Source organism: Pleurodeles waltl, chromosome 7 (genome assembly GCF_031143425.1).
Source record: "Pleurodeles waltl isolate 20211129_DDA chromosome 7, aPleWal1.hap1.20221129, whole genome shotgun sequence".
NCBI lineage: Eukaryota > Metazoa > Chordata > Amphibia > Caudata > Salamandridae > Pleurodeles > Pleurodeles waltl.
Window position 1 is genome coordinate 1,156,283,596 of NC_090446.1, and position 25,440 is coordinate 1,156,309,035.

The 25,440-nt window shown below is 43.8% G+C and overlaps 1 protein-coding gene across 1 annotated transcript in view; it reads left to right on the forward strand.

Annotated features, from left to right (window-relative positions):
* Nucleotides 1-25,440, forward strand: part of MGAT5B (alpha-1,6-mannosylglycoprotein 6-beta-N-acetylglucosaminyltransferase B) — a 676,434-nt gene that overhangs the window by 556,975 nt on the left and 94,019 nt on the right. The window contains exons 12-14 of the mRNA XM_069200246.1: nt 6,785-6,940; nt 7,036-7,182; nt 10,386-10,502. Coding sequence (XP_069056347.1) covers nt 6,785-6,940; nt 7,036-7,182; nt 10,386-10,502 — 420 coding nt within the window. The remainder of the gene's footprint in view (nt 1-6,784; nt 6,941-7,035; nt 7,183-10,385; nt 10,503-25,440) is intronic.

The window sequence follows — 25,440 nt, forward strand, 5'->3', positions numbered from 1 at the left end:
CTGAAAACAAGTTCTTCCTAGACTTACAATGAGGGGTATTTTTGCCCTCTGTAGAAACATTAGAACATGTTGAATACCATACCTCTTAGTACCAGAGGTACAAATCTATTTAACAGCTGCAAATGGCAAAATGTTCTGTTTGCGACTGCTAAATAGTCTTGCATCATGTACCAACCCTATTTTGTGAGTCAGTAATATGTTACGAACTTGCAAAATAGGGTTTGCCAAGGGCGTCCCTTCCTGATAGCAAGTCACAGGGGGATGTATGATTGTTTTGCGACCAGTAGATCGATCGCAATAGAATCACAATTACCACCAACTTCAAGTAGGTGGTAACCCATTCTCAAACAGGAAGGGGTTCGCAAGAGACACCTTCCCCTTTGTGAACGGGGGCACCAACATTTTTCAACAATTTCAAGACTGATTTGCATGTGGCAGTAACCAAACAAAGGTGGCATGGTGAGCAAAAGAACAATGGATTTCACCCACTTCTGTGACTGGGGGTGAGTGTTTGAAAAGTTTGAGCACTCCGTCCATCATCCTTTTGTGTTGATAAAGTCACCATAAGTTGGCCAGAGTATGCCCATACCTGGGTCCCTTGCTCGCTGTGCCACTGGATTCAAGCTAGCCTGGCTGATGAGGAGTGATACCCCAGAACCAGTCCCAGGATGCTTGATTCCGGTCCAGGCAGGACCTGGCTTAGCAATTGAGGCTTGCTGTTTCCATGGGGAGCATGATCAAGACTGATTCTCCTTATGGCTGGGTCCATACTAGGGTGGCATGGTGAGCAAAATAACGATGGAGTAAACCCAGATCTGTGACTCGGTGTGAGTTTCAACAAGCTGTCCATTATTTTATTTTGGTTTTGCTAAATGTGCCCTAAGTCTCAAGAGTATACTCAGATGTGAGTCTCTTGCTCACTGTACCATTCAATTCAAGCTAGCCTGGCTGATGAGGGGTGATACCCCAAAACCAGTCCCAAGATGCTTGTTTCTGGTCCATGGAGGACCTGGCTTGACAGTTCCTGCTGAACCTTTCCCATGGGGAGCAGGGTCAAGACTGAGTTTGCAAATGGCTGGGTCCAAACTGGGTTGACATGGCAATCTGTCACTGGGGGTGAGTTTTTGAAAAGTTTTAACACTGTCCATCATCTTCTTTTGGTTTTGCTATGTGCGCCCTAAGTGGCAAGAGTATGCCCATACATGGGTCCCTTGTTCGCTGCGCCACTGGATTCAAGCTAGACTGTCTGATGAGGGTGATACTGCAAAACTAACCCCAGGATGCTTGTTTATGGTCCACAGAGGACCTGGCTTGGCAGTTTGGGCAGGAGTGTACCCGTGGGGGGCAGGGTCAAGGCTGATTTGCATATGGCTGGGCCCAAACTGGAGTGGCATGGTGAGCAAAATAACAATGGATTAAACCCAGGTCTGTGACTGGAGGTGAGTATTTGAAAAGTTTCAACACTCCATCCATCATTTTATTTGGGTTTTGCTGTTGGTAAATGGGCCACACACTAGTTCACTGAGATAAGCAGGTTTTAACTGAGGCTTATTTAATCAAAGCAAGAAGCTTAATTTGAGCGATATGACAATTGTGAGGGAATGTGTAAATGAGTGACCATATTTATTATGTGTCAAAAAAGGGAATTTCAGTTCATATTAAAAAATATATAACAAACATAATTTAAAACAGCTAAAGGTTTCAAACATTACAGTCACAACAGCACCAGGAGGAATTTAGTTATACAAAGATGCCCCATTCACAGTTAGGATTAAAAAGTGTGCCATAAAAATTCAAAGAAATGTTAAAATAATAATGTTGTCACTGAAAAAGTGATACATTTATTGCTTTCAAGATCAACTCAATAATTAAACGTATTCGCAAAGGAATGGTATTTTATTATAGTGCATTAATGGTTTAACTGGATGAGTCCCAATAAGTGGAAATATTGACAAGAGGTACATATTGAATAACTCAAAGCTGCCTGGGACCTAACTGGAGAATGTATCCATTGTGGGCTCATGGAGATTGTGGATGCCTGGTGTGTTACCTAGGAAATAAATACAATATAAAGAATGCTCTAACGGGATGCAACCTAAAACGGTACCATGACAAGATCCCAATTCCCACTGAAACCCCTATTCCCTCAGAAACATCTGGTATAAAAATCGAAAAGAGATACAGCATGTTTAAATTCCATTTTACCAGATGTTAGCGGGGTCTTCGGGGTAGATTCTCGTGGCCCTAATCCCTTACAGAAGATGTTGTTGGGATGTTTATTAACAAGCATCTAGGACACACAGGCCTAGCCTTCATCAGCTGGTAAAAAATAGTGAACTCGAGGATTTCAGTACGCCAGATAACTTGACTTCCACCTTAGCTCTGTAGCTTCCTCTAGGTACACAGAATCCCGACCCGAACTTTCTAGCAGACAATCATTTCGAGCAGATTTGGTTTAAATGTGTTCTTAGAGACTGGAAGAGTCTGTTTATGAAACCAATATTTTCAAATAGGAGAATGCAGAGGAAATTTTTGAGGGGTTTCTCAAATATATCCTGCCCTAGGTGAAATATAGTAATTCGTACCAAGTTTCCCAGGTTCACGAGTGATGTGTTACTCTACTCGGTGTATTTTCCTTTGAATTCTGGAACTTGTAGTCCGTTTTTATAGTGGAATAAGCAAGACTAGTAATTCCAAAATTCAAAGAAAAAAATTTGAACTGAAGCACCATGTCACGCATTCACCTGGGAAGTTTGGCAAGACTGCAAAGTTTGGATCAAGTCTTGAACACTGAACAAGCATTTCATCCTCCAAAGGATTATTGCAAATAGACAGTGTAAAGTAACATCTACTTAAAAAAAAGTCATCTGCCCGCACACAAGCATTCCTACTTTTGAGTTCTAGCACGCCAGCCGCCATAGAGACCTCTCCATCAAATATATATGGCAGGAGGCTTCTAAAACTTAAAATCCTTTCCTTATAAAAAAATAAAAAAATAAAAAAAACTGAAAAAACAACTTTTCATCCAAGAAGAATAAAGGCAATGCCATTATGTCTGTCAACCCAGCAGGCAAGCCTCCTCCTTCACCCTCTGAGGTTCCCTGGAGCTAATAGGTCTGCATGACACCGTAACTGAAAAGATTCAGTCACACTTACTTTCCCACAGGACGGGGTTATCTTTCACGCCCCTTCCAGCCGCTTGACATCCTGAATACTTTGTTCAGTTTCTTTCAGACAAATTTGCATAGGCTGAGTTGAATTCACAGCGCAGGAATGTTATTACTCTTGAAAAATCCTCACTAGAAAAAAGTAATTGTGAAATTGGTCATATTTCTGAAGATGTATGTCAAAATGAAGATCTGTTTGAAACTCATGTTTAATAAACAACTGCTCCGAGAATTCGAATATTAAATCATCAACTAGCATCTTTAGAAAGTGATAGATTCAAGACTTTAATCAATTCTTGAACATAGAACTCACTCTGCCACAAACTTTGAAGCTTGAGGTTAAATAAATCATATAGACATCAGCCAGAGCCAGGGAATTAGCATGCCCTCCTCTGTAGTATTATTACGGCATGTAGTTGTAACTGGGCAGTCTTGAAGCTCTTTTGACAGCAACTTAAAATATGCGCATTGTGAATTTATTGACTCCCGGCAGTTTAAACCCAGTTGTCTGATGCATAGTTTAGAAGGGCCCAAAGAGCATGCAGTAGTTTGAAAGTGAAAGACGTGTGCTTTTCAACACAAGGCTTTCAGGGCCTGTGCCTAATTAGCAAGGTTCACTATTTCACACAGGGTCAGCTCCTCCGCAATGGCGAGGGGCTTTGCCCCCCTGGCTAAGAGCCCGCAGATGAAAAGTAAAACTGAAGCTTATTATTATTTTATTTTACATCTTCTGGCTCAGCCAGCGTGTAATGATAGATGTGGGGCTGAGCCACGGGAGGAGGGAGTGGGGAGGGAGAGGGGGGAAGGAGGAGGGGGAGGAGAGAGTGCACTTAAGTGTGCATGTGTGTTTGGCGGGCCGTCTTGGCAAACCAAACACACATGTGAACTTAGGTTTCTCCAGCCTAGCTGTGTTGAACAGCAGGGCTGGAGAAACTGCACTAACCCCAGGGCAGTGTTTGAGTTGCAGTCCAAGTCACTCAGACCAATCCTGATGCTGCTTTCATGGTAGGTTTAGCATGAAAGCAGCGCCCGGATTGGTGGGGAGCCTATGCTGATTCCACAGATGTCCAAATTTAGGGGTGAAAAAAGTAACAACTCTGGGGGTTATTACAACTTTGGAGGAGGTGTTAATCCATCCCAAAAGTGACGGTAAAGTGACGGATATACCACCAGCCGTATTACGAGTTCCATAGGATATAATGGACTCGTAATACGGCTGGTGGTAAATCCGTCACTTTACCGTCACTTTTGGGACAGATTAACACCTCCTCCAAAGTTGTAATAACCCCCTATGTTTCTTTATCAGGACAGATGTAGTTTCTCGCGACTATATCCAGATCATGTGTTTATCACCCTGCTCCATGTCATTTTACATATCCATGGCCGTAGAATGAGTATTTTTCTACTATGTGAGTTTCTCCCTGTTGCCTTGCTAGTTTATTTCTTGATCCATTTACAAGTTACGCCCGCTCCCAGTAATTGATAGTGGCCGACCTAGTCCAGGTGCTGGTGTGCTCCCAGCCCCAAAAATGTGGGTTTCAGTATTTGTGCATTTCCTGTCCCAGTATGTGAAGTGAACCACTTCCCATGTGCCCTAGTGCAGGTATCTCATGACAGTTAGTTCCATAACCTGTTTATTTGTCTCCCCATGCCAGTGTGCATCTTCCTATTCTGATGCATGTGTGTTTTCCTTATCAATGTGAGTATCTTTCTGTGTGCTACCTGTTATAGTGTAGGTATATTCCTAAACTCAGTGCCTGGAGCATTCCACAAGTACCATTATTCCTAAACTCAGTGCCTGGAGCGTTCCACAAGTACCATTATTGGTGTATTTCCTGCTCTGGTGTTAAATAATTTCCTGCCACAAGTTTGAATTTTCCTATTGCTGTTTCAGTGTGTGATTGCCACAGAGATATTGCAGTCTACCCCAGAGTGCATGTGTGCATCTATCATATATGCATATGTGTATGTGAGTTTCATTGCATTTGTTGCTTCCACTATCACAGGGAGCCCTTCCTCTGCACTATCTGTGCAAGCATTCAAAACACCAACTTAGAAGAAGAGATCAACTCTTTGAGCAGGGGAATTTGAACCTTATAAGACCCTGCCTTTGAATAGGGGCAGGTGGAACTTGCGGAATTCTGTGGAGTTACATGAAAACGCTGCAAGATTCAGTGGAGTTCTACGAATGGGCAGAAATTGTCATGTCATGTTGCTTCTGCTGACTTTTAGTGCTGGGAGCTTGTTCTGCTAAAAAAAATCAGTGAGAACAGTACCATTCTGCGTGCCAGAGGGCACTGCTACTTGAGTTTATTGCTCTGCCGTTCGAGTAGACTTTCTATTCGAGCAACAGCTTTCTCACCATAAATAGTTGCGGCCACCTACGCCCGTTTGCAGTGAGAAAATATCACCAAGTGCCCTCCAAGTACCCAAAGACGGAGCTAGGGGATGCCAATTCTAACTCACGATCACCAACTTACCATTGGCGAGCCGCACATGAGAAAAAACTCTGCCATGTGGCAATTGGTGGAATTTTGCCAGAACTTCGTGTTACAAGTGTAATAACGCACAGTGGCCAAAATTACGCCAACTCTGCCAGCAAAGCACAATTTATCTCCCACTCCTACTTTTGAACCCTTGTTGGTCATATGCCTACAACCCCTCATGCTGTGCAGTCTCTTTCATCTCTTCCTCTTGTTGGGCACAGGTATTCGGCTGTGCTTGTTCCCCTGATGAAAGAGTTTTTCACATGGAGCTATGCTCAGAAGTAGGAATGAATGACATTGTGGGTGGAAAGACAAGAGTGCTTGAGAAAGACGAGCAAAGAGTGTGGATGTGGGAGAGAGAAGGGAAAGCGGACAGGATGAGAAAAGTCAGGAGAGTACAGAGAGGGAAATAATACTACCAGGAGAAGAGATTGGGAAAGTAAATGAGTGGCATCAAAGGAAGGAGTGAAGGGAGCAGGGGTAAGAGGATAGATGGAGAGCATAAGTGTGATGAATGAGGGACAATGTGGGTGAGATGTAGAAGGTAGGAGCACAAGAGCTGGTTCGACCCAGTAAACCCCTAATCAGTGTTACTCTGTCAATCTTGAGCCATGTTGTGCTGTTGTGAGAACCTGTATGGTAACGTGCATTGGCTGCACTTTTCCTTTTCCAAATGTTGGTCTAGTAGGCAGCTTCCCCAAGAATCTGCTGTTTTTGCCTTCATTGTTAATCATACTCCATAAATGCACTTCTTAAAAAAGACAGAACAGATAATCTTGAGAGGGTCTAGAATGTGTGTTATTGTCCATGTATTATAGTGTATAAACGCCAGTTCTCTGTAGAAATGCATTCAACAGTAACTATTTGGAACAACAGGATGTTGTCACTGTTTGTGTACTTTCATATTAAAGCACCTGTCGGAATCTGTTTCTTTGGTTAATTGTGAACAGGTATCAAGCAAGAACCAGTTGCTTATGCTGGTTACCTGTTCAAAGAAAGAGGTGAACATCTGTACACCTCATATTGCCTTCCCTGTGTAAGGCAGACTCACTGACCTCAGGTATACTGTATTCTTTCACATTCTTGGATCAGTCACACTCTCTGCTTCTTTCATGTATTCTTCCTTTCCAGGGTAAAGACAACTTCTTGGCAATCCTGAACAAACACATGGAGATACACGGGACAGTGTACTATGAGAGCCAGCGCCCTCCCGAGGTGCCACCTTTTGTGAAGAACCATGGCCTGCTGCCACAAAGTGAACTGCAGCAGCTTCTGAAGAAGGCCAAGGTATTTTCACTCCCTTAAGCTCCCACTTCCTCCCCAGTTCTCTCCTCCCCTTTGGCTGACTCATCAATGTCTTTCTCTTGCCTCCCTTCTCACAGCTATTCATCGGATTTGGCTTCCCCTATGAAGGCCCAGCTCCCTTGGAGGCTATTGCTAATGGTTGTGTCTACTTGCAGCCCCGCTTCAATCCACCACACAGTTCCCTCAACCATGAATTTTTCAGGGGGAAGCCCACATCACGCGAGGTGAGTCTATGGATACTTATTTATTCAGGCAGTCCGAGAACAGTTGCAATAACTAAGGCGTGAGTCCTTGTCTCTAACAAAGCAGGAAAAGGAAGCTAGGCCACAGGCTATTGAACATAGTGGTGATTCCCTAAAATGTACCTTACATATCTGGAGCTAGGAGAAAAGAACTCAGAAGTGAGTCCCTGCCTCTTTATAAACCAGGGAACCAGGACACATGGGGAGGAACTAAGAGGATTTTTCTTGTATGTTGCCAAGGTGATGGAGACAACAAAGAAGAAACCCTGCTATGATTGTAAACTAAAGCACTTAAGGTATTATGGGTTGGAGGGAAGTAATAAGGTATTAAGTTGAGTTACTCTACAGGCGTCGTCACCAGTCACCCCAGAAAGTTCTCAACTCCAGTTTGTTCTGCAATCCTAGTCAGGCATCTCCACTAACATTTCTTCTGGTGCTGTGTTTTTTAAGAGCATTGCATTGGGATAGGTTTACATACTACACAGCAAATCTCTGTACATTCGAACTATAAGCTTATTCAGGCGCAGGATCACCTAAAAATGAATGGCACCCTCCCCCAGTTACAGCGATAAACTCAAAGGTATTGAGGCGCTTACACAGCAAGTTTTATCTGATGTGGTGCAACAGTGTGTGATCAGATGGTAGAATAGCACCTGATCAAATTGTTTGAGTATGTACAGAATAGGTTTAGCTGGAGTTTTTGAGGAGCCTAGACCATGGCTAAACATTACAATTCCATTGTGATATGCTGACGTGATTGAAGGAAGCGTTCCCAGGCCAGGGCCTGCAAGGACTTGCTGCAACCCAAACTAACCCATGTGTCTCAGGACCACTCCAAATCCTTAGTCTGAAATGTTGATCTAAGTGCTGTAGGGACTCTGTGGGGCATATTTAAGAAAAGTGGCACTGCACTGAGTGCAACGCCACTTTTCTTGTTCCCTTTACCACCTCCCTACTGCCACCATGTATGCGCCGAATTTAAAAACGGCGCACCACGGCGCAGGATATGGGGCAATAGCGTCATTTTTCATGACGTTATTGATGTACTCTGCAGGAGTAGAGACAAAATATTGGTGCTACTCCTACAGAGTACATAGGGGCCCAATATAAATAATGGAAGCCCCATTTTAACGCCTGCGCTGAGCAGGCGTTAAAAGTGCCATAAAAAATGATGCAAGGAAATCTGCTAGATTTCCTTGCACCATTTGTTCGGCCCCCTAATGGGGGAATGCCCCCTTTGCATACATTATGCCTGGCACAGGCATAATGTAGCGCAAAGGGTTACAAAGTGGTGCAATGCATGCACTGCGCCACTTTGTGAATGTGGCGCAGGGATTTTGGCCTCATTGGGCCACGTAAGCGTAAAAAAATATGACGTTAATGTGGCGCAAGGTGGCGCTAGGGGCTTATAAATATGCCACTTAGTGTCTGAATTCCTAAGTAGCAGAGCTGTATGTAAGTTTATTTAGGCCAGGTTAACCAAGTCTCAGTCCAAATGCAGCATTCATGCATTTCATGTGATCAGTCAAGGCTATGGTTCAGTCTTCTGAAATTGAGTCAAACCTGCAATACTTGCTATGCTATCCCTTAAGAAGCTGCACTTAGCGTGAGGACTTGTGCTAGCTCAAAATTCCAACCAGTTTAGCACCCGTTGCCTTCTGTCTTCTACTACTCCTATCGTTCTCGAATGTGAATATGATACTCAACCTCGTGCACTTCAGATTTGCTCAGCTCAGTCTTGGACTTGTTGTTAATGCTCTTGATTCAACCTGACACCTCGTCTAGGTGCATCATGTGGAAAGATAGTTTGGGAACAAAGGAGATGACATCGTCCAGAATAGCCAAAAAGCATTCTGCAATGTCGGCAGCAGTACCATAGTCATAAGGTGCTGGAAAGAGACTGGTGAGTCCTTCATCATAAAAGCACGAGGCAGTAGACTTAAGCCAGGTCTCACTATTGAGAAATGTGAGAGCCCACAAGGCATACAATAACTTATCACTTCTGTGCAGGTCTGGACATCACGTTTAGTGGCTGAGTTCAGCCCTCAAAAAATATTATACAATTATTTGATCCAATAATTTCAGGTGATGACCTTTACAAGGCGATCCAGTGTCTAGGGGATGGCAAATTGCATTATTATCTGCATCATGTCTGATTTGAAAGTATCCAGGAGGGACTGGAGCTGTGAAAGTAGTGGTGAGGAATCAGACTATTTGTTGTAAGCCCAATCATTCCTGGCAGGGTCAACTGATGAAGAGTGTAAAGGGAGTCCTGCCTAGCTTTACCCATCCCTTGATGTCAAAGAGTTCGGCTTCCCAGAATGCCTCTCTTAGACATTTCCCCACAGGCAGTCTGCTTATGGTCCTACATGCTCAACCCTCCCCATATCCCCCCACTTATAAGACAACTGAAATGCATATTGTTGGACAAAAGAATCGGGAACATACAGATTGAAGCTGAGATATCTATCTGACAACTAGTCCCGTGGCCACTGCTTACTAGCCTGCATGATTGGTGTGGTCTCCGTGTAAGGGAACCAAGAGAAGCCAGATACTAGAGTACAGGCACCACTCAAATGCAAAGTCAGAGCATATGGTCTGGGAGTGGAGACTGTAGGATGAGTCAGTGTGTCTTTGTCTGATTACCAGAAGAGTCCGCTAGAGTCAGTGGGGATGAGTATCCAGTTACCTTCTCATCAAAAGTGTGAGTACATTCTGTCATTCCAGCCCATTACCTCTTAATCAAAATGGAGTCTGATCACAAAGTAAGGGTGAGAAGATAGAGTCCCTGCATTTGACTTAATCAGGGCACAAGTGCTATCCCCGCTCTACTCCATGCACAACTTGAGTTAGGCACAGAGCCGAGAGTGTGGCGGGAGTCATTGCAAAGGCATTCTCACTGCTAATCTAGGTGAATTATAGTGCTTGTGGGCCTGCTATTTAGAGCCAGGCTCTCTGTTGCTGCATGATTGACACATACTGAGTGGGGCTCGGTATGCTTTACATGAAAAAAATCAAAGATGCAGGAAGGCTGGAGGCTAAATGAAGGAAGGGTGCAAGAGTGATGAAAGAGAATATTAGATAATCATGCATTTTGCATAAAAGATTATCCCATCCACATTGCCCAAATTGCTTAACTTGTGCCTGGAAAGGGGGTCATCTAAAAAACCTCTCTGTACTCATAGGTCTCCTCCCAGCATCCATACATGGAGAGCTACATCGGGAAGCCCCATGTGTGGACCGCGGACTACAACAACTTGAAGGAATTTGAGGACGCCCTGCTGAGCATCATGAGGACTAAGGTATGTTTGTAATAATGTTGTGCTTGCCCTAATGACATACGGAAGGACCTTTACAGCTGGTGGACACCAGAACATTGCAAAGTGATAGAAATACAGCTAAACAGTGGCATGTCCCCTTAGACATGTCAATCAACTTCCAGCAGCCAGTGACTTTCTATCTAAAATTGTTGGTCAACACTGTGGTCCAATGCAATTTCACCCAGAAATGTGAATCATCTCAGTAGACCAGAAGTTAGGCTACTCAGAGGTGGAGAGGACAAGAGCACGCAACCAGAGCACATTCACAGATCCAGTTTTAATTCTGTCTTGGGAATGTTTAATCGGTGCCTAGAATACCCATGGCCAGAGACAGAATGTTCTATAATTACACCATTTTCCAGCATTCCTGTGTTCCCCAAAGGTCTAATTCTGTTGATATGTCATCACATACAGACATAAACAGAAAGCAACAGCAAAAAAGACCTCCCGCCCTTTTGACCCTGCCCATTACACTGTCCTTTTTAGCACTAGGCTTGAGTGATTTAAAGTTACACCTGCATAATGTGCATAATTTTGGGGTTTGGGCATTATGCTTGCTGCACAAAGTTCCAGAAATTAGCTTTATGCTATTGCACCAGTCGCATAATTCTACCACCTTTGCTAATACAAATATACCTTTATAGCACAGGGGAACAGCACAAATAATGCTGCTATTGGTCATGCCAATTGTGGTTTTCTCAATATGTTTTAACAAAATTACTGAAGGACCCTTTAGAGGAAGAGGTGATGTCCGATGCACTCTTGCTTTCCAGCCCTGTCTCTTTCACCTCCGGCAGAGCAGTATGTTTTAGGGAGAGAGAACATGTTGATGCTGGCACAGAGGGGTGGTGAGTGGTAGTGGGGAATGGTGAGTTTTGGGGGGTTCTATTTCCTCAGCTCCTGGGCATATTTATATGTTGTAGAGTCAGTCGTGTGTTGCTGGTCATTGCTATGATTTAGGAGGTGGAATAAGAGGTTTTATGGAGCAAGAAAAAAAATGAGGCAAAAGGTGAAGTAAAGTGATAGGACTAGGTGAACGAAAGAAAAGAAGGCTAATTCCTTCTCTTCCGCTGTCTGCCCTCCCATAGTGGAGGGAGAGAGGTGAAAGGGAGCGCGAGAGAGTGGAGGATATACACAAAATCTGAAAAAAAGCCAGGGAGGAAGTTAAGAGAAAAAAATGATAGAGAGTTGATGAGTGAGAAGGAAGAGAAGCGAGAGGGAGGGGAAGGGAAAAGTACTGGCTAAAGTGAAAGAACACTGAAGTGAAAGAGCCAGTGGATATTCTTTCAGGAGCGATTCTCTGTGTGAGCTTCAATTTTGTGCTGTCAAAATGAGTTCTGCCTCACATGCGAGCTCTTAAACAGAAGTAATATTCCAGAGCATTGAAGAGAAAAGGGGCTCATTATTATAAAGTCAAACATACAAGGATATAATGGGATATTGCACATCTCAGGCCACGCTCGGCGCATGGCTGATTAAGTAGCACAATGAGGAGAGCTGGCTCAAACACCAAGCAGGGGCCCTCCCAGACCACTGTGGAGATCTCTGCAGCAAGCGCGTGCCGCTGCAATTATGTATAATGGGTCTCAAATGGAAGGTCTGTTTACAGACAGCCGCCTTCAGGCATGATTGTCTGCGTCCTGCCCTTGCTTCCCCGTTACTCTGTGGCATGGACCCTCATCAGCATCTGCATCCCTCCCGGCATGATTGATTCCTGCCCTTCCATCGCCGTTACTGTTTGCTATGGACTCTCTCATCAGCATCTTCATCCCTTCCAGCACAATTTTGTCTATCCTTCCCTTGCTCTACCGTTTTTCTGTGGCATGGACTCTTATCAGCATCTTTACCCCTTACCATATGATTGCTTCTGTTTTGTTCTTCCTTCACCCTTATTCTGTGGCATGTATTTCCCTCAATATCTTCATCCATTCCCTCATGCTCGTCTTCGTCTCCCCTTCTTTCACCGTTGCCCTTTGGCATGAACAGTCATCCTTTCCCACATGATTGTCTGTGTCCTGTCTTTCCTTCACAACTAATCTGTAGCATGGACTCTCATCCCTTCCCACAAGATCGTCTATGTACTGCCCTTCCTTCATTATGTGTCAAGGGCGGTGTAAGAATTTCGGTTATTAGCTGAAAGGGGTGAGTCACTAAATGAACCTGTGCTTAACTCTCTCGCAGCTTGGCACAAAAGAAGTCAGGCTTAACTTAGAAGCAACATATCAATTATTTATACACCACTCAAGCTATGATAAAGTGAAAACAAAACACAAGTAAAATTCCAAACAGATTTAGAAAAATAGACTTTATTTTAATAGATAAAATGACACCAAAATGGCAAACATCCATTCAGTAGAAATGAAGGATTTTTAAAAAATCTCATGCAGAACTAGCACAGAGAAGCACAAAGTGCCACTCACGAATATTGGGTCATGCTGGACTGGGTCAAAGACACAAGTTTAGGCCGACTGCGATAGAGTAAGTATCGCATACAGGGGCAATGTTTGCTCTGGTGAAGAGTTTACCTTCTCAAAGTCCATGTCTCCGCGAGGATCCTCTGTTTGAACTTCCTGTTAGAGGGGTGCCTTGAAGACCTCGCTTTCAGCACAAAGGGGGGTTGCTGCTTTAGCTTTGTATTGGAGGATGATACAGGTGGTCTTTGCTTAGTCCGAAGAGCAGGTCACAGTCGGAACCTCACACTTGCAGGAGACACAGTGACTGGTGGGACACAAGGATCCTGCTCGTGGTCATGAAGAGCCCCAAACGTCTGGGTTTTCACCTGGAATGCAGATTTTGTATGTTTGAAGTAGGAATAGAGCACACTGATGCCGGCCAAGGGTCCCAGACCTGGGGGCCACCTACTGGGGTCTACAGTGGAGGCCTGCAGCAGGATTCTGGCAAGTCCAGGTAATGCTGGCAGCTAGGCAATTGCAGGGAAGTTTGTTGTGTCCTTGTAGATCAAGCAAGAGGTCAGCCAAATGACCTTTGGAGTCACTTCTGGGAGTTCTGGGTTCAAGGCAGGCAGGTCCAGTCTCCCATCTATAGACACCAGGGTAGTCCTCCTCTGAATCTTCCTAAAGTCCAGATGTGTTCTGTTGAGAAGTTCTGTGGGTGCCATTCTTATACCCAGTGCCAGCCTGTGAGTACAAGCTGCACCCTTTGTCTAGGTTTCCCCTTTCCTGGGTTTGGCTCCAATCTGTCCTGGGAGTCAAAGGGAGGCAGGCCTAGGTGTGAACTGCATTGGTCAGTGACAGGGCAAGCATCTCTTAGAAGTCAGGAAGAATTGGGCCTAGTCCGCAGGCTAAACTTTAAAGCTCAAGAAGGAAGGGCTGAATACAACCCCCAGGGAATCCTGCTTAGAAGAGGATTGCCTGCCCCACACCCAAGGCCCTTTTGTCCCCATGTATGAAAGGAGTACACAACACAAGAGAGACATTCACAGTCGTGTCACCTTGGGCAATGGCAGAAAAGCACCTTTGATTTAGGTAGAAAAATGCCAACTTTCTAAAAGTGGCGTTTCAAGAATAGTAACTTAAAGTCCAATTTTACCAATGAAGAGAATTTTAAATTGAAATTCAAATGAGAAGGTTTCTAAATCTGTTCCTAAACTGAAGTTATCACTTACTAAGTGTGGCAAGGCAACCCACTGTTACTCTATGGGAGAGAATGTCTTGCTACAGTGAAAAATGACTCTAGGATTTTTTCACTGTCAGGACATGTAAAACTCAAGTAAAGATGTCCACCCTTTTAAATACCATGCATTGTACCCTACAAGCCTTTAGGGCCTACCTTAGTGGTGACGTATATGGATTAAAAATGATGGTTGGGTCTTATGACAGGTTTATTTTGTCAAAATGGCAGTTTAGAACTGCACTACAGGCTCCAGTGGCAGGCCTTAGAGATGTTGTACAGTGCTAATTAAGTGGGTGGCGCAATGGCTGCAGCAGCCCATATGTAGCATTTAATTTGCAGGCCTTGAGTATATATAGTACCATTTACTATGAACTTAAAATTAAATTAAATGTGCCAATCAGATGGATACCAATTTACCATGTTTAAGGGAGAGATTGGAAGCACTTTGCCACTGGTCCTAATGCCAACCAAAACGAGTTCAGCAAAAATAGGGGAGTGAATGTGTTGAACTTAGCCCTCTCTGCAGGGTCACCCTCAAATATTTTGTCTTAACCTTTGTGTTTTCTGAACCCCTTTTTGTTGACCCTAGGACTCTGCACACTTTACCACTGCTAAGCAGTGCTAAAGTGCTTTGGTTCTCTCCTGTAAACAAGGTGAAACTGACTTACACCCAAGTGCCACATTAAATTTACTTGTAGGTCTCTAGTAAAATTGTACTTCATGTACCCAGGGTCCATAAGTTAAATGCTTCTAGTGGACTTGTAGCAGTTATTGTGCCACCCACTTAAGTAGTCTTTTTAAACATGTCTCAAGCCTTACATTGCAGCCTGTGTGTATGAGATAAAACTTCCATTTTGGCTGGGCAAGATACACCTTATGCCAGACTTAAACCTACCATTTTAAACCATAAAAGTCACTCTTAGAGTAGACCCTAAACAGTCCAGCAGGCAGGATACAGTGTATTTAAAATGTTCAACATGTACCTTTAAGTTGAGGTGAACCTGACTCTTTGGGGTAGAGTGACGGCCAGAGAAGAGTGGCAGAGCAAGTTCAGCACTTAGGGTTGCGACATATACAGCTCCTAATGACACCCAACACGATTCTCCAGCAATGACTGTCTGTGACTCCTAACAGGATTTTCTTGCTATAGTGAAAACTGTACGCAACTTCCGGCCTGCTTTTCGCTCTATAGCAACAACCATCTGCGAAACTCTCCTTGCTCCTCGCAGTGCACTCTACCACGAACTGGACCCTTGACGCTAGACTTTGAAGGTAACTATTTCAGGTGGGCTAACCTGGTTCCTGTATCCGGACCAGACTACCTTGCAGGCAGCCTGAACTTGTGACGTTTACCCAGTCTTGCACCACCAGATACCCCCAAGTGGCATGTTGTGCTTTTAGGTGCTAGTTTTACCTAAATCTTTAAAATTGCATATCTCCTGTTCTATTAATTAGATTTTTGACTTTTTGGTGTCAAATAATTTATTAAGTAAAACTCTATTCTTTAGAATTTGTGTGGGATTCTTCTTGTGTTGTATTTTTACTCTACCACTGATTGAAGTGCTGCATAAATACTTTACACATTGCCTCTAAGTTGATCCTGATTGTGTTTGTGCCAAGCTACCAGACAGTTAAGCACAGGTTAGTTTGGTGTTTGCTTCTGTTTCACCCTGACAAGAATTGTGGTTGCTACTTGAGTAACACCTCCACCAGTAACCCAATTTCCTTCAGTGAGACTCAATGAGTGAATGAGAATGAGTATGAATAAGGCAAAGCAAGAGGTTGAGTAAAACAGTGTGAGTGAGTTAGAATAAGTGAGTTAGGGGGAGATTGTGAGAGAGTGTTGGAGTGAGTCACGGGTGCCCGTATCAATTGTGCAACAGCACCTGCTGTCTCTATTTAAGCAGAACACATGTACATCAGGAGCTCACATCAGAGCCATTGTACACCAGTGGTTATGAGTGAGGGTCAGTGATTATAAAAGTGTGAGTTTGTGCAATCGTGTTCATGCATGAGAAACAGTAAGTATGAGTATATGGGCACATTTGTGTGTGAGGGCACCCAAGGCACACTTTTAAACTAAATTTGCCTCCAGTTCTCTTGTGAACCCATAGCAAGTACGACGCCCACCACTTTCAGAGTTCACCAGTCGCCACTGTCTGGTGTTACTGCGGCCTCCTGTAAACTGAATTTGTCAAAATATATGTGTGTTCTCAGGAATTATTTTTGTTCACTGCGTTCCAGAAATATTGTGTGTCTGAGTTTGGCACATGTATATGATGACAGCTTACAAAGTCCGAATTGTCTTTCTGTAAAAAGTCAAATGAATCATCTGCCTTCCCTAGTTTCTGGAATTATAATCGTTATTCCTCGTGGAGGTAACTTCCCCAAGATCTGGCTGGTTTCGAAAAAAAAGATAATGTCGTCTTTCATCTTCTTGCAAAATGGAAGAGTTTATTTCACTATCGGGAGATTCAGCCCTTTCGTTTTCAGATAGAGTTTTAAATCTAGCCAAACGGTAGCAATAAAATTGGTGCAGAGTTATATACTAAGAACAATACAATGTTGGGCCGGGGTATTATCTAGGATGTTTTGAAAATAAACCTCTAAATGAAAAAGATTGAAAGGATGCTGGTTCAGGAGTTGGCAGCGCGTTGAGTGTGCACTAGAAAAAGGAATCGATTCATATCTAAAGGAAACGGTCACATATTTTATAGAAGTAAACATGCCTTTCTTGCCTTGAAGAAATATAGGGTCCTCCTGCAATCATAGGGTGTCTCTTCTGCAGTATCAGAGAATGACTATCAGAGAATTAGCTAACATGTGACTGACTCTTCTGCGGCCCACTATGCTTTCAGACACAGTAGACTGAAATGTGGCTCGCTTTCTCCTACTCTGCTGGCCTTTCAGCCAGCTCATTATTTATCCATTTATTAGTAGATCCCTACATAGTTTACATAGCTGGTAGCCACACATCAGGAGGAAGACTGTCCAGCATTTCACAAAGGCAATTAAACTCACTTCTGCTGCCTCGGGTGGGTCTTAATGAGAGTCAGTTCAATAACTGAAGGAGAAAGAAACTCAGCCCTCGCTTTCTTGCTGTCCGGATATATTCCATTCAAAAATTATTATCGAACGTTGTAGCACTACTTTCCAATGCTCACGGTTTGTTGTTCCTGAGTGTTTTACTCACTGTATTAACAAGCATTTGCAATGCCGTGCGTCTCGCATTTCTTCGTGTTAGAGCTATTAGCATTTGCAAAATCCCAACCGACTTTTCTTGCCTCATTAGATGGAAAAAAAATGAGCACGATTGCGCTGCTAAAAAAGAGAAAAAGTAGTTCCCAAACTGGACAGAAAACAGCGAGCCTCGTTTGTTTTCAGTACTTGGTCGCTGCCTTCCACTAATGAAAGCAAGCAGATTTTAAAAGACAAGCCCACAAACCAATAAAAGACACTGACGTGACATGTGCGGGGCTCTGAGCCCTTTTCTAAGTACTACAGCATCTCGCAAGCGATACGCAGGCTCCACCCTAAAAATGTCTTCCCTTACAGTGTTGGCCAGTGTTTTGACACTGGCCAAAAGCTCTTTTTATAACTGAATATAGTTTCTCTATTTGCTGCACTCTAGAGGCACAACTAAGTGTGATTTCTGTACTTCGTCTGTTTGGGATAGCCTTCCCTAACCCCCTTTCCCTGGCACCGACAGTAATGTAGCCCTGAAGGACTGTAGAGCAGGGCATATGTTTTAGAGGATTTAATCAAGCTTCTTTTGACGAGTTTTTGCCAACTCAGACTTTCTTTCTTCACAAGATCTCTTAGGCTTGCTATTTTGTGCAAATTGTGCACAACCGTAAGGAGGGTCTGAGTTCATTTCTGTGTTGCGTGGGCTGGGATTTTGTAATATCCCTACAAGACTGTGAAGGGGGCATCGAGCAATGTTGTGCACTCATCTGCTTTGTCATATGAAGTAGATGGATACCTGGAACTGGTACTTGAAAACAAGAGTTTCCTTTCATAGCAAACTTTGTATCTGCGACCCTCCTTATGCGCAGCCTAGCAATGGGTTTAATATGTATTGCAGTTTATAAACTCTGACTCCACTGAGTGCTAATTTATTGGCTGCGATAAATACCACACACTTACGTGTTCTGGGGAATAACCTGATGATTTTGGTATTTATCACACCAAAATCAGCATGTTTCAGTAAATACCAGGCACTTCTCCACTAATTAATATTGGCACGTTTGACCTGCCGGTATTTATCACAAAACTTTTTGCGGTATATGCGCTCACAGAAGTTACTGCACAAATCCAAATCAACTGGGCTGCTCGAAATGAGGACCGATGATGGCTGTTATTAAGCTCTGGGTTACACTTGCCTCTATGATGCCACCCAAGAATACCTATACCTGCTTTAACTAAATAAACATTTCTAAAAAATGTCTTTTGTCGAAATTGAATTTCTCTTACAAGGTAGCCAAGCATTTTGATGGACTTTCCTCCAATATGTTTATGACTTTGGCAGCACGACAACACCAGTAGATCACTCATGGTAAAAATGGTATCAGACATAAAAGTAATTTTAGAACCACAAACAAGGCTTGGGTAATGCCATCAACTATTTGGATTAATGTTATAATTCCTGTACTCAATATCATTCTTTTCTAGTTCTAGGGGCATGTTATTTCTTACAGTCAGAGTCCAAGTTTCAGCTTCCTCAAGTTACTTCCTCCTCGCTCACAACATTAACAAAATGTGTGCTGTCACTCCTGCACACACGTGTGTAATGCCCACTGTTTTCACCCCACCTTTCATGCAGGACATTTCTTGAAGCTAAATTGGTGATAGTAACTCAATTCTTTTGGCCCTTTGAGTGGTTTTGATCTTGTTACCCAGGTTCCTAATTACTCACTCACTGCTAACTTAAGAACATGTGTGGTCAGGGCCGGCTTTAGCGCAGGTGGTGCCCCTGTGAGGATCTTTTTTGCTGCCCCCCCATCCATTGACCACCTCCTCCGATTTCTTAACTACCACCCGGCAAAAATGACCCTCATCTCCCCATGGCCCCTTTCACATACATTTTTTTTGTTTTAAAGCACTGGTAAAGGCTGGCTTTACTAATCCACTTAGCTATCGACATAAAATATAGTTCTGTCCTTTACAGCAGGCATAATGACCCTCTGCGCTACTTTATGGGAAGTCAAATCTGCCACTGTCACTAGACAAAACGCCAATCGCTCTTTCTAGCAGGAACATTAATCACAAGAGGTAGCTTGACATTTTAATTGCTTCCTGAAGGCTGAATACACAAGGAACTTTTCAGCAGCTGGTTTTAAATCGCAAGTTCCATAAATTATTGCTAAACACAGCGCTCTCCTGAGGTCAGCGCTCCACCCCCATCCAGGTTGGCGCCCCCTACGGCTGCACCCGTCGCACCACCCTAAAGCCGGTCCTGTGTGGGGTCATTGTACCACCCAGTTTTATGGCAGAATCTCTTGATGATCCAATGCTTTCAGCCATATCAACCACTTCATTGACTGAAGAGTGTTCGATAGCCAAGAATTTCTCACTTATTTAAACACCTTAATAGCTGTTGACAACGGACAAGCAATTCTGTGAAGACGTAGAGTGCTGCAACGTATGAATCAGCGCTGTTGTGAGGTAGCTGTTGTCTTGTAAAAAACGTGGGACTGTGAAAAATAGTGCATGACTGCTTGAACTGCTTTTAAATTTGTTTCATCTGCCCTTGTCAATTATCTACTATATTGTGCCAGAACACTTACCACTATAGGTAATTGTTCAAATATTAAATTCCCTTCTAAACCAAGGTGATGTATGGGCAAACACGTTGTCCTTTCTCGTCCAACCCATATAACGCAAATGGCTCCCATGTATACAAAGAAATAAAACACACTCTGCATTTCCCCTGGAGTTGCTAGAAAAGCAATTGGAGGATGGACATTTCTTTGTCCGTTGATGAGAAAGACTGACTGTAACAATATAGGTATAGATTAAAGTACAGTAATTGTGCAGCTCGTATTAATTGGAAGTACACAACTATACAATTGGTTGGAGATACACCATAGGTAAAAAGTGTGATAGATGATGTGTTGAACTCTAAGAAGCACTGGTAGTGATAACATTTTTACACAGGAGATGTGCATGAACATGTTAGATAAATGGTTATTAGAAAACCAGGTATCACAGGAACATCTGGCAAAGTAGAGTAACATTAAAATACAACTATAGGTATTTATTCTATATCATTTGATAATCCAGTTCAGAGTTGTAGAATCTAATTTCTCTGGAACATAATCTGTGTTAAAGAGAGAGCTCACCTTTGAGGAGGCATCAGCAAAGAGAGCGCAGCTGAGGCTGAGGTGGACTGTAGACATGCCAGAACATTGAGAGCTGCTGAGGAGGAGGAAGCTTGCCTGCAAAAGGGGAGGAGCACAAGCAGACTGAAGCAGTGACTTGGAGTTGGCCTAAATTCAAGTTTACCACCCGCAGCAGGTTACATATAGCTGTACAACAGGACTGCAGTCTCACCATACCTTCCCTGAGTGACATGAAGGGAGTGGCATAACAAAACTTAAGTGGGCCCTTCTTGCAAAGTACGTGTAGGGGACCTTCTGCCCCCTGGACCTAGTCAGGGGCTTATTGCCCGTGCACAGTGCACTATGATGAGGGGACCCTCTGGAGCTTGGGGTACCCCAATGCCGTGGGGGGCTTTAGTACGCCACTGCATGAAGGCTATTGCAAAGGACAGCAAGGATCAGTGGTGAGCGCCAGGCACTCCATAACCAGTAGAAGGTGGAGTCTTAGGGGCTATCATGCACAGAGGAGTCAGAGCATCTTACCTGACAAAACGGGCAGATGCTCTCATTGTTGGAAATAGAGAGGGGAAGTGCTGAAGGTGTAGCATAAAGTAGTCATCGTTCTGGTTCAAGCAGCTGAAGAAGGAACAGTGTCCGAAGGTCAATATGGAGTTGAAAGCAGGTGGGTTCAAGATTAGGAATGGAAAATGATGGCAGTGACTGTAGGTATCATCCCAGAGTTTATATTAGTGTGAAATAGCAAGATTAAGAAATCAAGGAGTACCATGGCTGGTTCCACTCCATGTGTCACCACTCTTGGTACTGGTCTGTCTCGTCATCCTCATCACCCAGACCGCTACTGGTCAGTCAGAGGCGTCAGATGAAACAGCAAGTGCTCTAATTACAGTGAAGTGCTCATGGATCATGTTGGACCTTTCTCCTCATGTCAAATGCTCAGTTTTACATAACTGTAACAAAGTTTTTTGAGGAGGATGGCTGAACTGATGTCAAACAGAGTCTCTGGCAGAGTCGGTTTCTGTATAAGGGCGTCGGGGCTCCGCCCTCCTTACATTTACAGACTAAAACATGGCAAACATAGCAATACAAAATCTGTTTAATATACGCTTGTAAATTGCTTTGGGGCACTGTCTGTCTCACTCACTGTGTTTCTGCTGTGATTGTCGATAAAAGTAGTGGGGACACGTGACTCACGCTCTTTCACAGCGTTTCTCAACCTGGGTGGGCCAAAAGTCTAATTATTTGCTGGGCTGACAGTCTCACAGCCCTGAGGCCTGTGAGGTCACCAGCTCGGCAAAGACTGAGCATCAAGGCCCAGCCTCCACCCCCTGATGACGTGGAGGAAAAGTTAGCCACAAGCGTTTCATATGCAAGCCCTGTAGCTCTAAGTCTCCACGTCAGTCAGGGTCTGGAAAGCATTGTCATCCCACCCTTTCCCAACTTGTCACGTGGTGGGGTGGGACCCACACCCTGTGACAAGATGGAAATGGGTGTGGTAGACTGGCTGCAGGCTGGAAGGCACAAAATCAAGTCTGCGCAGACTCAAGTCAACTTGTGGTGTGAATGAGAAACACTGCTTCGCGCACATGATTTGAAGCTGGATGCCTTTCAGCTCCGGTCTGTGGCTGAGTGTTCAGACACATGGCTGAATATTTACTGCAGTCAGCAGAGTCTGCAGTGTCTTTGTATATAGCACTGTAAGTTTGTGTGGTTCTGGGATCTGTACTTAATTACTTGTAAACCTTCTTTATTACCAATACATTTTTTATTAGTTCAACTGTCCATGTCTGAGTGTCCCCATCACTTCCTATTTTGCAACGATGGATTTGAGACGAATTCCTCACTTCACACAGAGCCCCGAAGATTACATACAGGATTCCTGGCAGCAGCCTTCAGCTGCCCGTCCTGATCAAAATATGTGTGCGGAGCACTTTGGACACATTTGTACAAGTTACGGTAACCTGTTTTTTTTAAATTTTTGCTTGATTAGCACTTTCCAGCTCAACGTGGATATCAGTTGATGTCCTGTGGTTCGAGGGCTCTGCTTGAGCATTTTTACCTGGCATTCTTGTGCTAATGGCCATTCCTGGATGTGGTTAGGCTAGGGCTCCTGAGCCTCTGTGCTGGTCACAGATCAGCACACCATTATTATAATTAAAAGCACAACTCTTAATACTGACCTTCCGTGGCTGCACTGACAGCTTCCAGCCACTCTTGTGTGTCGGTCACAGTCGGCGATTTTCCAGCGGCATTTCCTCATCAAGCTACCTTTATTCAACAAGCAGGCATGCTTCCTGATTAAAAGAAAGTACAATGTTTATTCAAGCGGTAGACCTGCCTGCAGCGCACCTACGGCTCATATTTAGTATTGTGGTTGGAATACATCTGCAGAACATCTTCCTGCTTCACGAAATCAGCCTTAAGTACATTATAATTGTACTAATTAGTATGTATTGTGCCAACAGCCATTGACTAGCTTTTGTATTGTGCCAACAGCAACTGGCACACTTTTTCAAGACGGTGATCAGGACACTAAAATCCTGCTGATCAACGTACAATCTGTCTGGTGGTGCTGACCAGGTCATGTTCCTGTCCTATTGCACCCAGGGGTGGATGAGGTAGGGGTGGACATGGAGCAATTAATGGAGCATACAAGGGGGAGACAGAAGCTACCGCTAGTAAAGCTGTAAACCTGCTGACAGAGTTGGGGGAATCAAGTGGGGAGTTGAGGTTCGTTGACCGGCTTCATGCATTATCTTTGGTGTGCTTTTGTTCTCTATTGCGCTTTGTCCCCTCTGCCTTTCACCTTTATACTCTATTTCACAGTGTTTTCCTTACACACTGGATATTTGGTGATGCCATTTAAATGTGACATTGACATTATTTTAATAGAAGTTATATTGCAATTTGTGGAAATTGTAACAGAAGCTGATGCCAATCACAACCAAAGAGGAGCCACTGTGCATTTTTCAATGGAATGTAATAGTCACTGCTGCACTCATAACTGCAAGTGCACACTGCTGGGCTACAAGTGTTGTAGGCATAGTTTGCAGTAGCCTCGGGCTTCACAAGAAAGTGCACAAGGGGTCCTTTTACATGGGGGGAGGCGGTCTCAGACATGACTGGTGCAGCAGCATAGTTATGTTGATCCTCCACAGTAGTCGGTGTGGCAGCAAGGCTGGCATGGACCCCAATGCAAATAAATGCCCCCTATCCCAGTGGCTAGGCAGTAAAAAAGCAGAAATCCCCCCTAGTACCCTTATACCGCTCCCCCGCGGGACCAAGTCCAGCCCCACCACTCTCAAACCTCACCGGCCACCACTGGTCTCTGTTAGGCCTAATTGGAGTAATTTCGGTAATTCTGCATTACACTTAGATGCAGAATTGTGGATAATTATGTGATTATGCCTGTTGGCTTAGTTAAGAATAGCTTGAAGGAAAAAGATCGTAGCGTGAGAGCGCATTTAGGTAGCATGAATGGCTGTTTGCTATTTGTGTTTGTCTGCAATGAGTGCTATTTCTTAGTGCAAAATGCATCCTTGTGTTTATTTTGGATGTGAAGGTGCATTATATATTAAAAAAATAATGCAAAAATGTGTTAGTAAATTGAAGGAAAATCCTACCTTAAGAGCAGATTTAGAGCTCTCTATTCCCGTTATGTTGCTTTTAGTGCTATTTCTTAGTGCAAAATGAATCTTTGCTTCAGTTTTGGATGCTAAGGGGCATTTGTGTGTTACGAAATAGCGCTAAATGGAGAATTACTTGTCTTGCATGATTCAAACGTAATCACGCTAAATTTTTAGGTAATTTCTCATGATTATGCCAGATTATGCTACACTGAATTACACAGGTTATACCCATTCCTAGACTCTGTGAGGCTAACTGCATGACTGTTCTTATTGGACATTAGGTTGGGGTGTCTGAAGACCGATCTTGGGTTGAGGGGCTATTGAGGTGAGTTTTTATGTGGGATCATGAGTCAGGTCAAGGGTTGTGCTTCACCACCACGCTCAGCAGTGACAGACAGCCACATGGACGTGTATTTGTGTGATCACACTCATTACTTATACATCTTAAGCAAGGGATCTCAGTGAAGAGGGGGTTCTCTTAGAGGGACATTGGTAAAATCCAGCATCAGCCAGTGCCCCTGAGGTCTTCCAGGACTGGGCAGGGTCATTCACATGTATGTTGTCATTCCCGCATATAACTGATTCCCCGCTAAGGGAATGAACCGTGATGATGATTGTATCCATTTCAGTTCACACATACCAACAATGTAGGCTGCGTGTAAGCTGCAGGGAGCGCTTTCTCAGTCATATATGGGAGAGGGGAGCAATTCATGTATTCATATTTGTCTTTGATTAACTTATAAAATGCATTTAATTATTCACAAGAAACAATAAGAAGTTTAAGCGCGCATTAATGTTTTTTTAATGGCGCGCGGTAATGCTGAAGATGTGTTTTAAAGCCCTTTGGGGACTCTTGATGTTTCAAGAACCTCTGCAGCAAGAGGACAGAGAACAGAAACAATGGCGTCCCAACCATCGAAAGACGCAGGGGGCCTTCTTTATTGCGGGTGCAAATGGTAGAGTGCCCACTAAGGACTGCACGTAGATTCAGCTGAATCTTACAGTGATAGAGACACCATGTGAACTGTAGGCTGGTGGCTTTCTTCAAACATCTACAGCTCTTTAAAAAATCCATTCGCTGTGCACACAAAATGTACATCATTGCCAGAGAAGAGCACAACACACTCCCATATAGCAAAGATGCCACACGCTGAAATAAAGATACCAGCAAGCAGGGTAAGCACCTGTAACACGCAGAACAATGGGCACTAGGTAAAGCTTCAATGCAGACTTTATTCACACAACAGATAAAGGAAAGACGAAAACAGTGAATGCTTAACCCACACACAGAGCAGCTGCTGTGCAAGCTTCCCTCACATA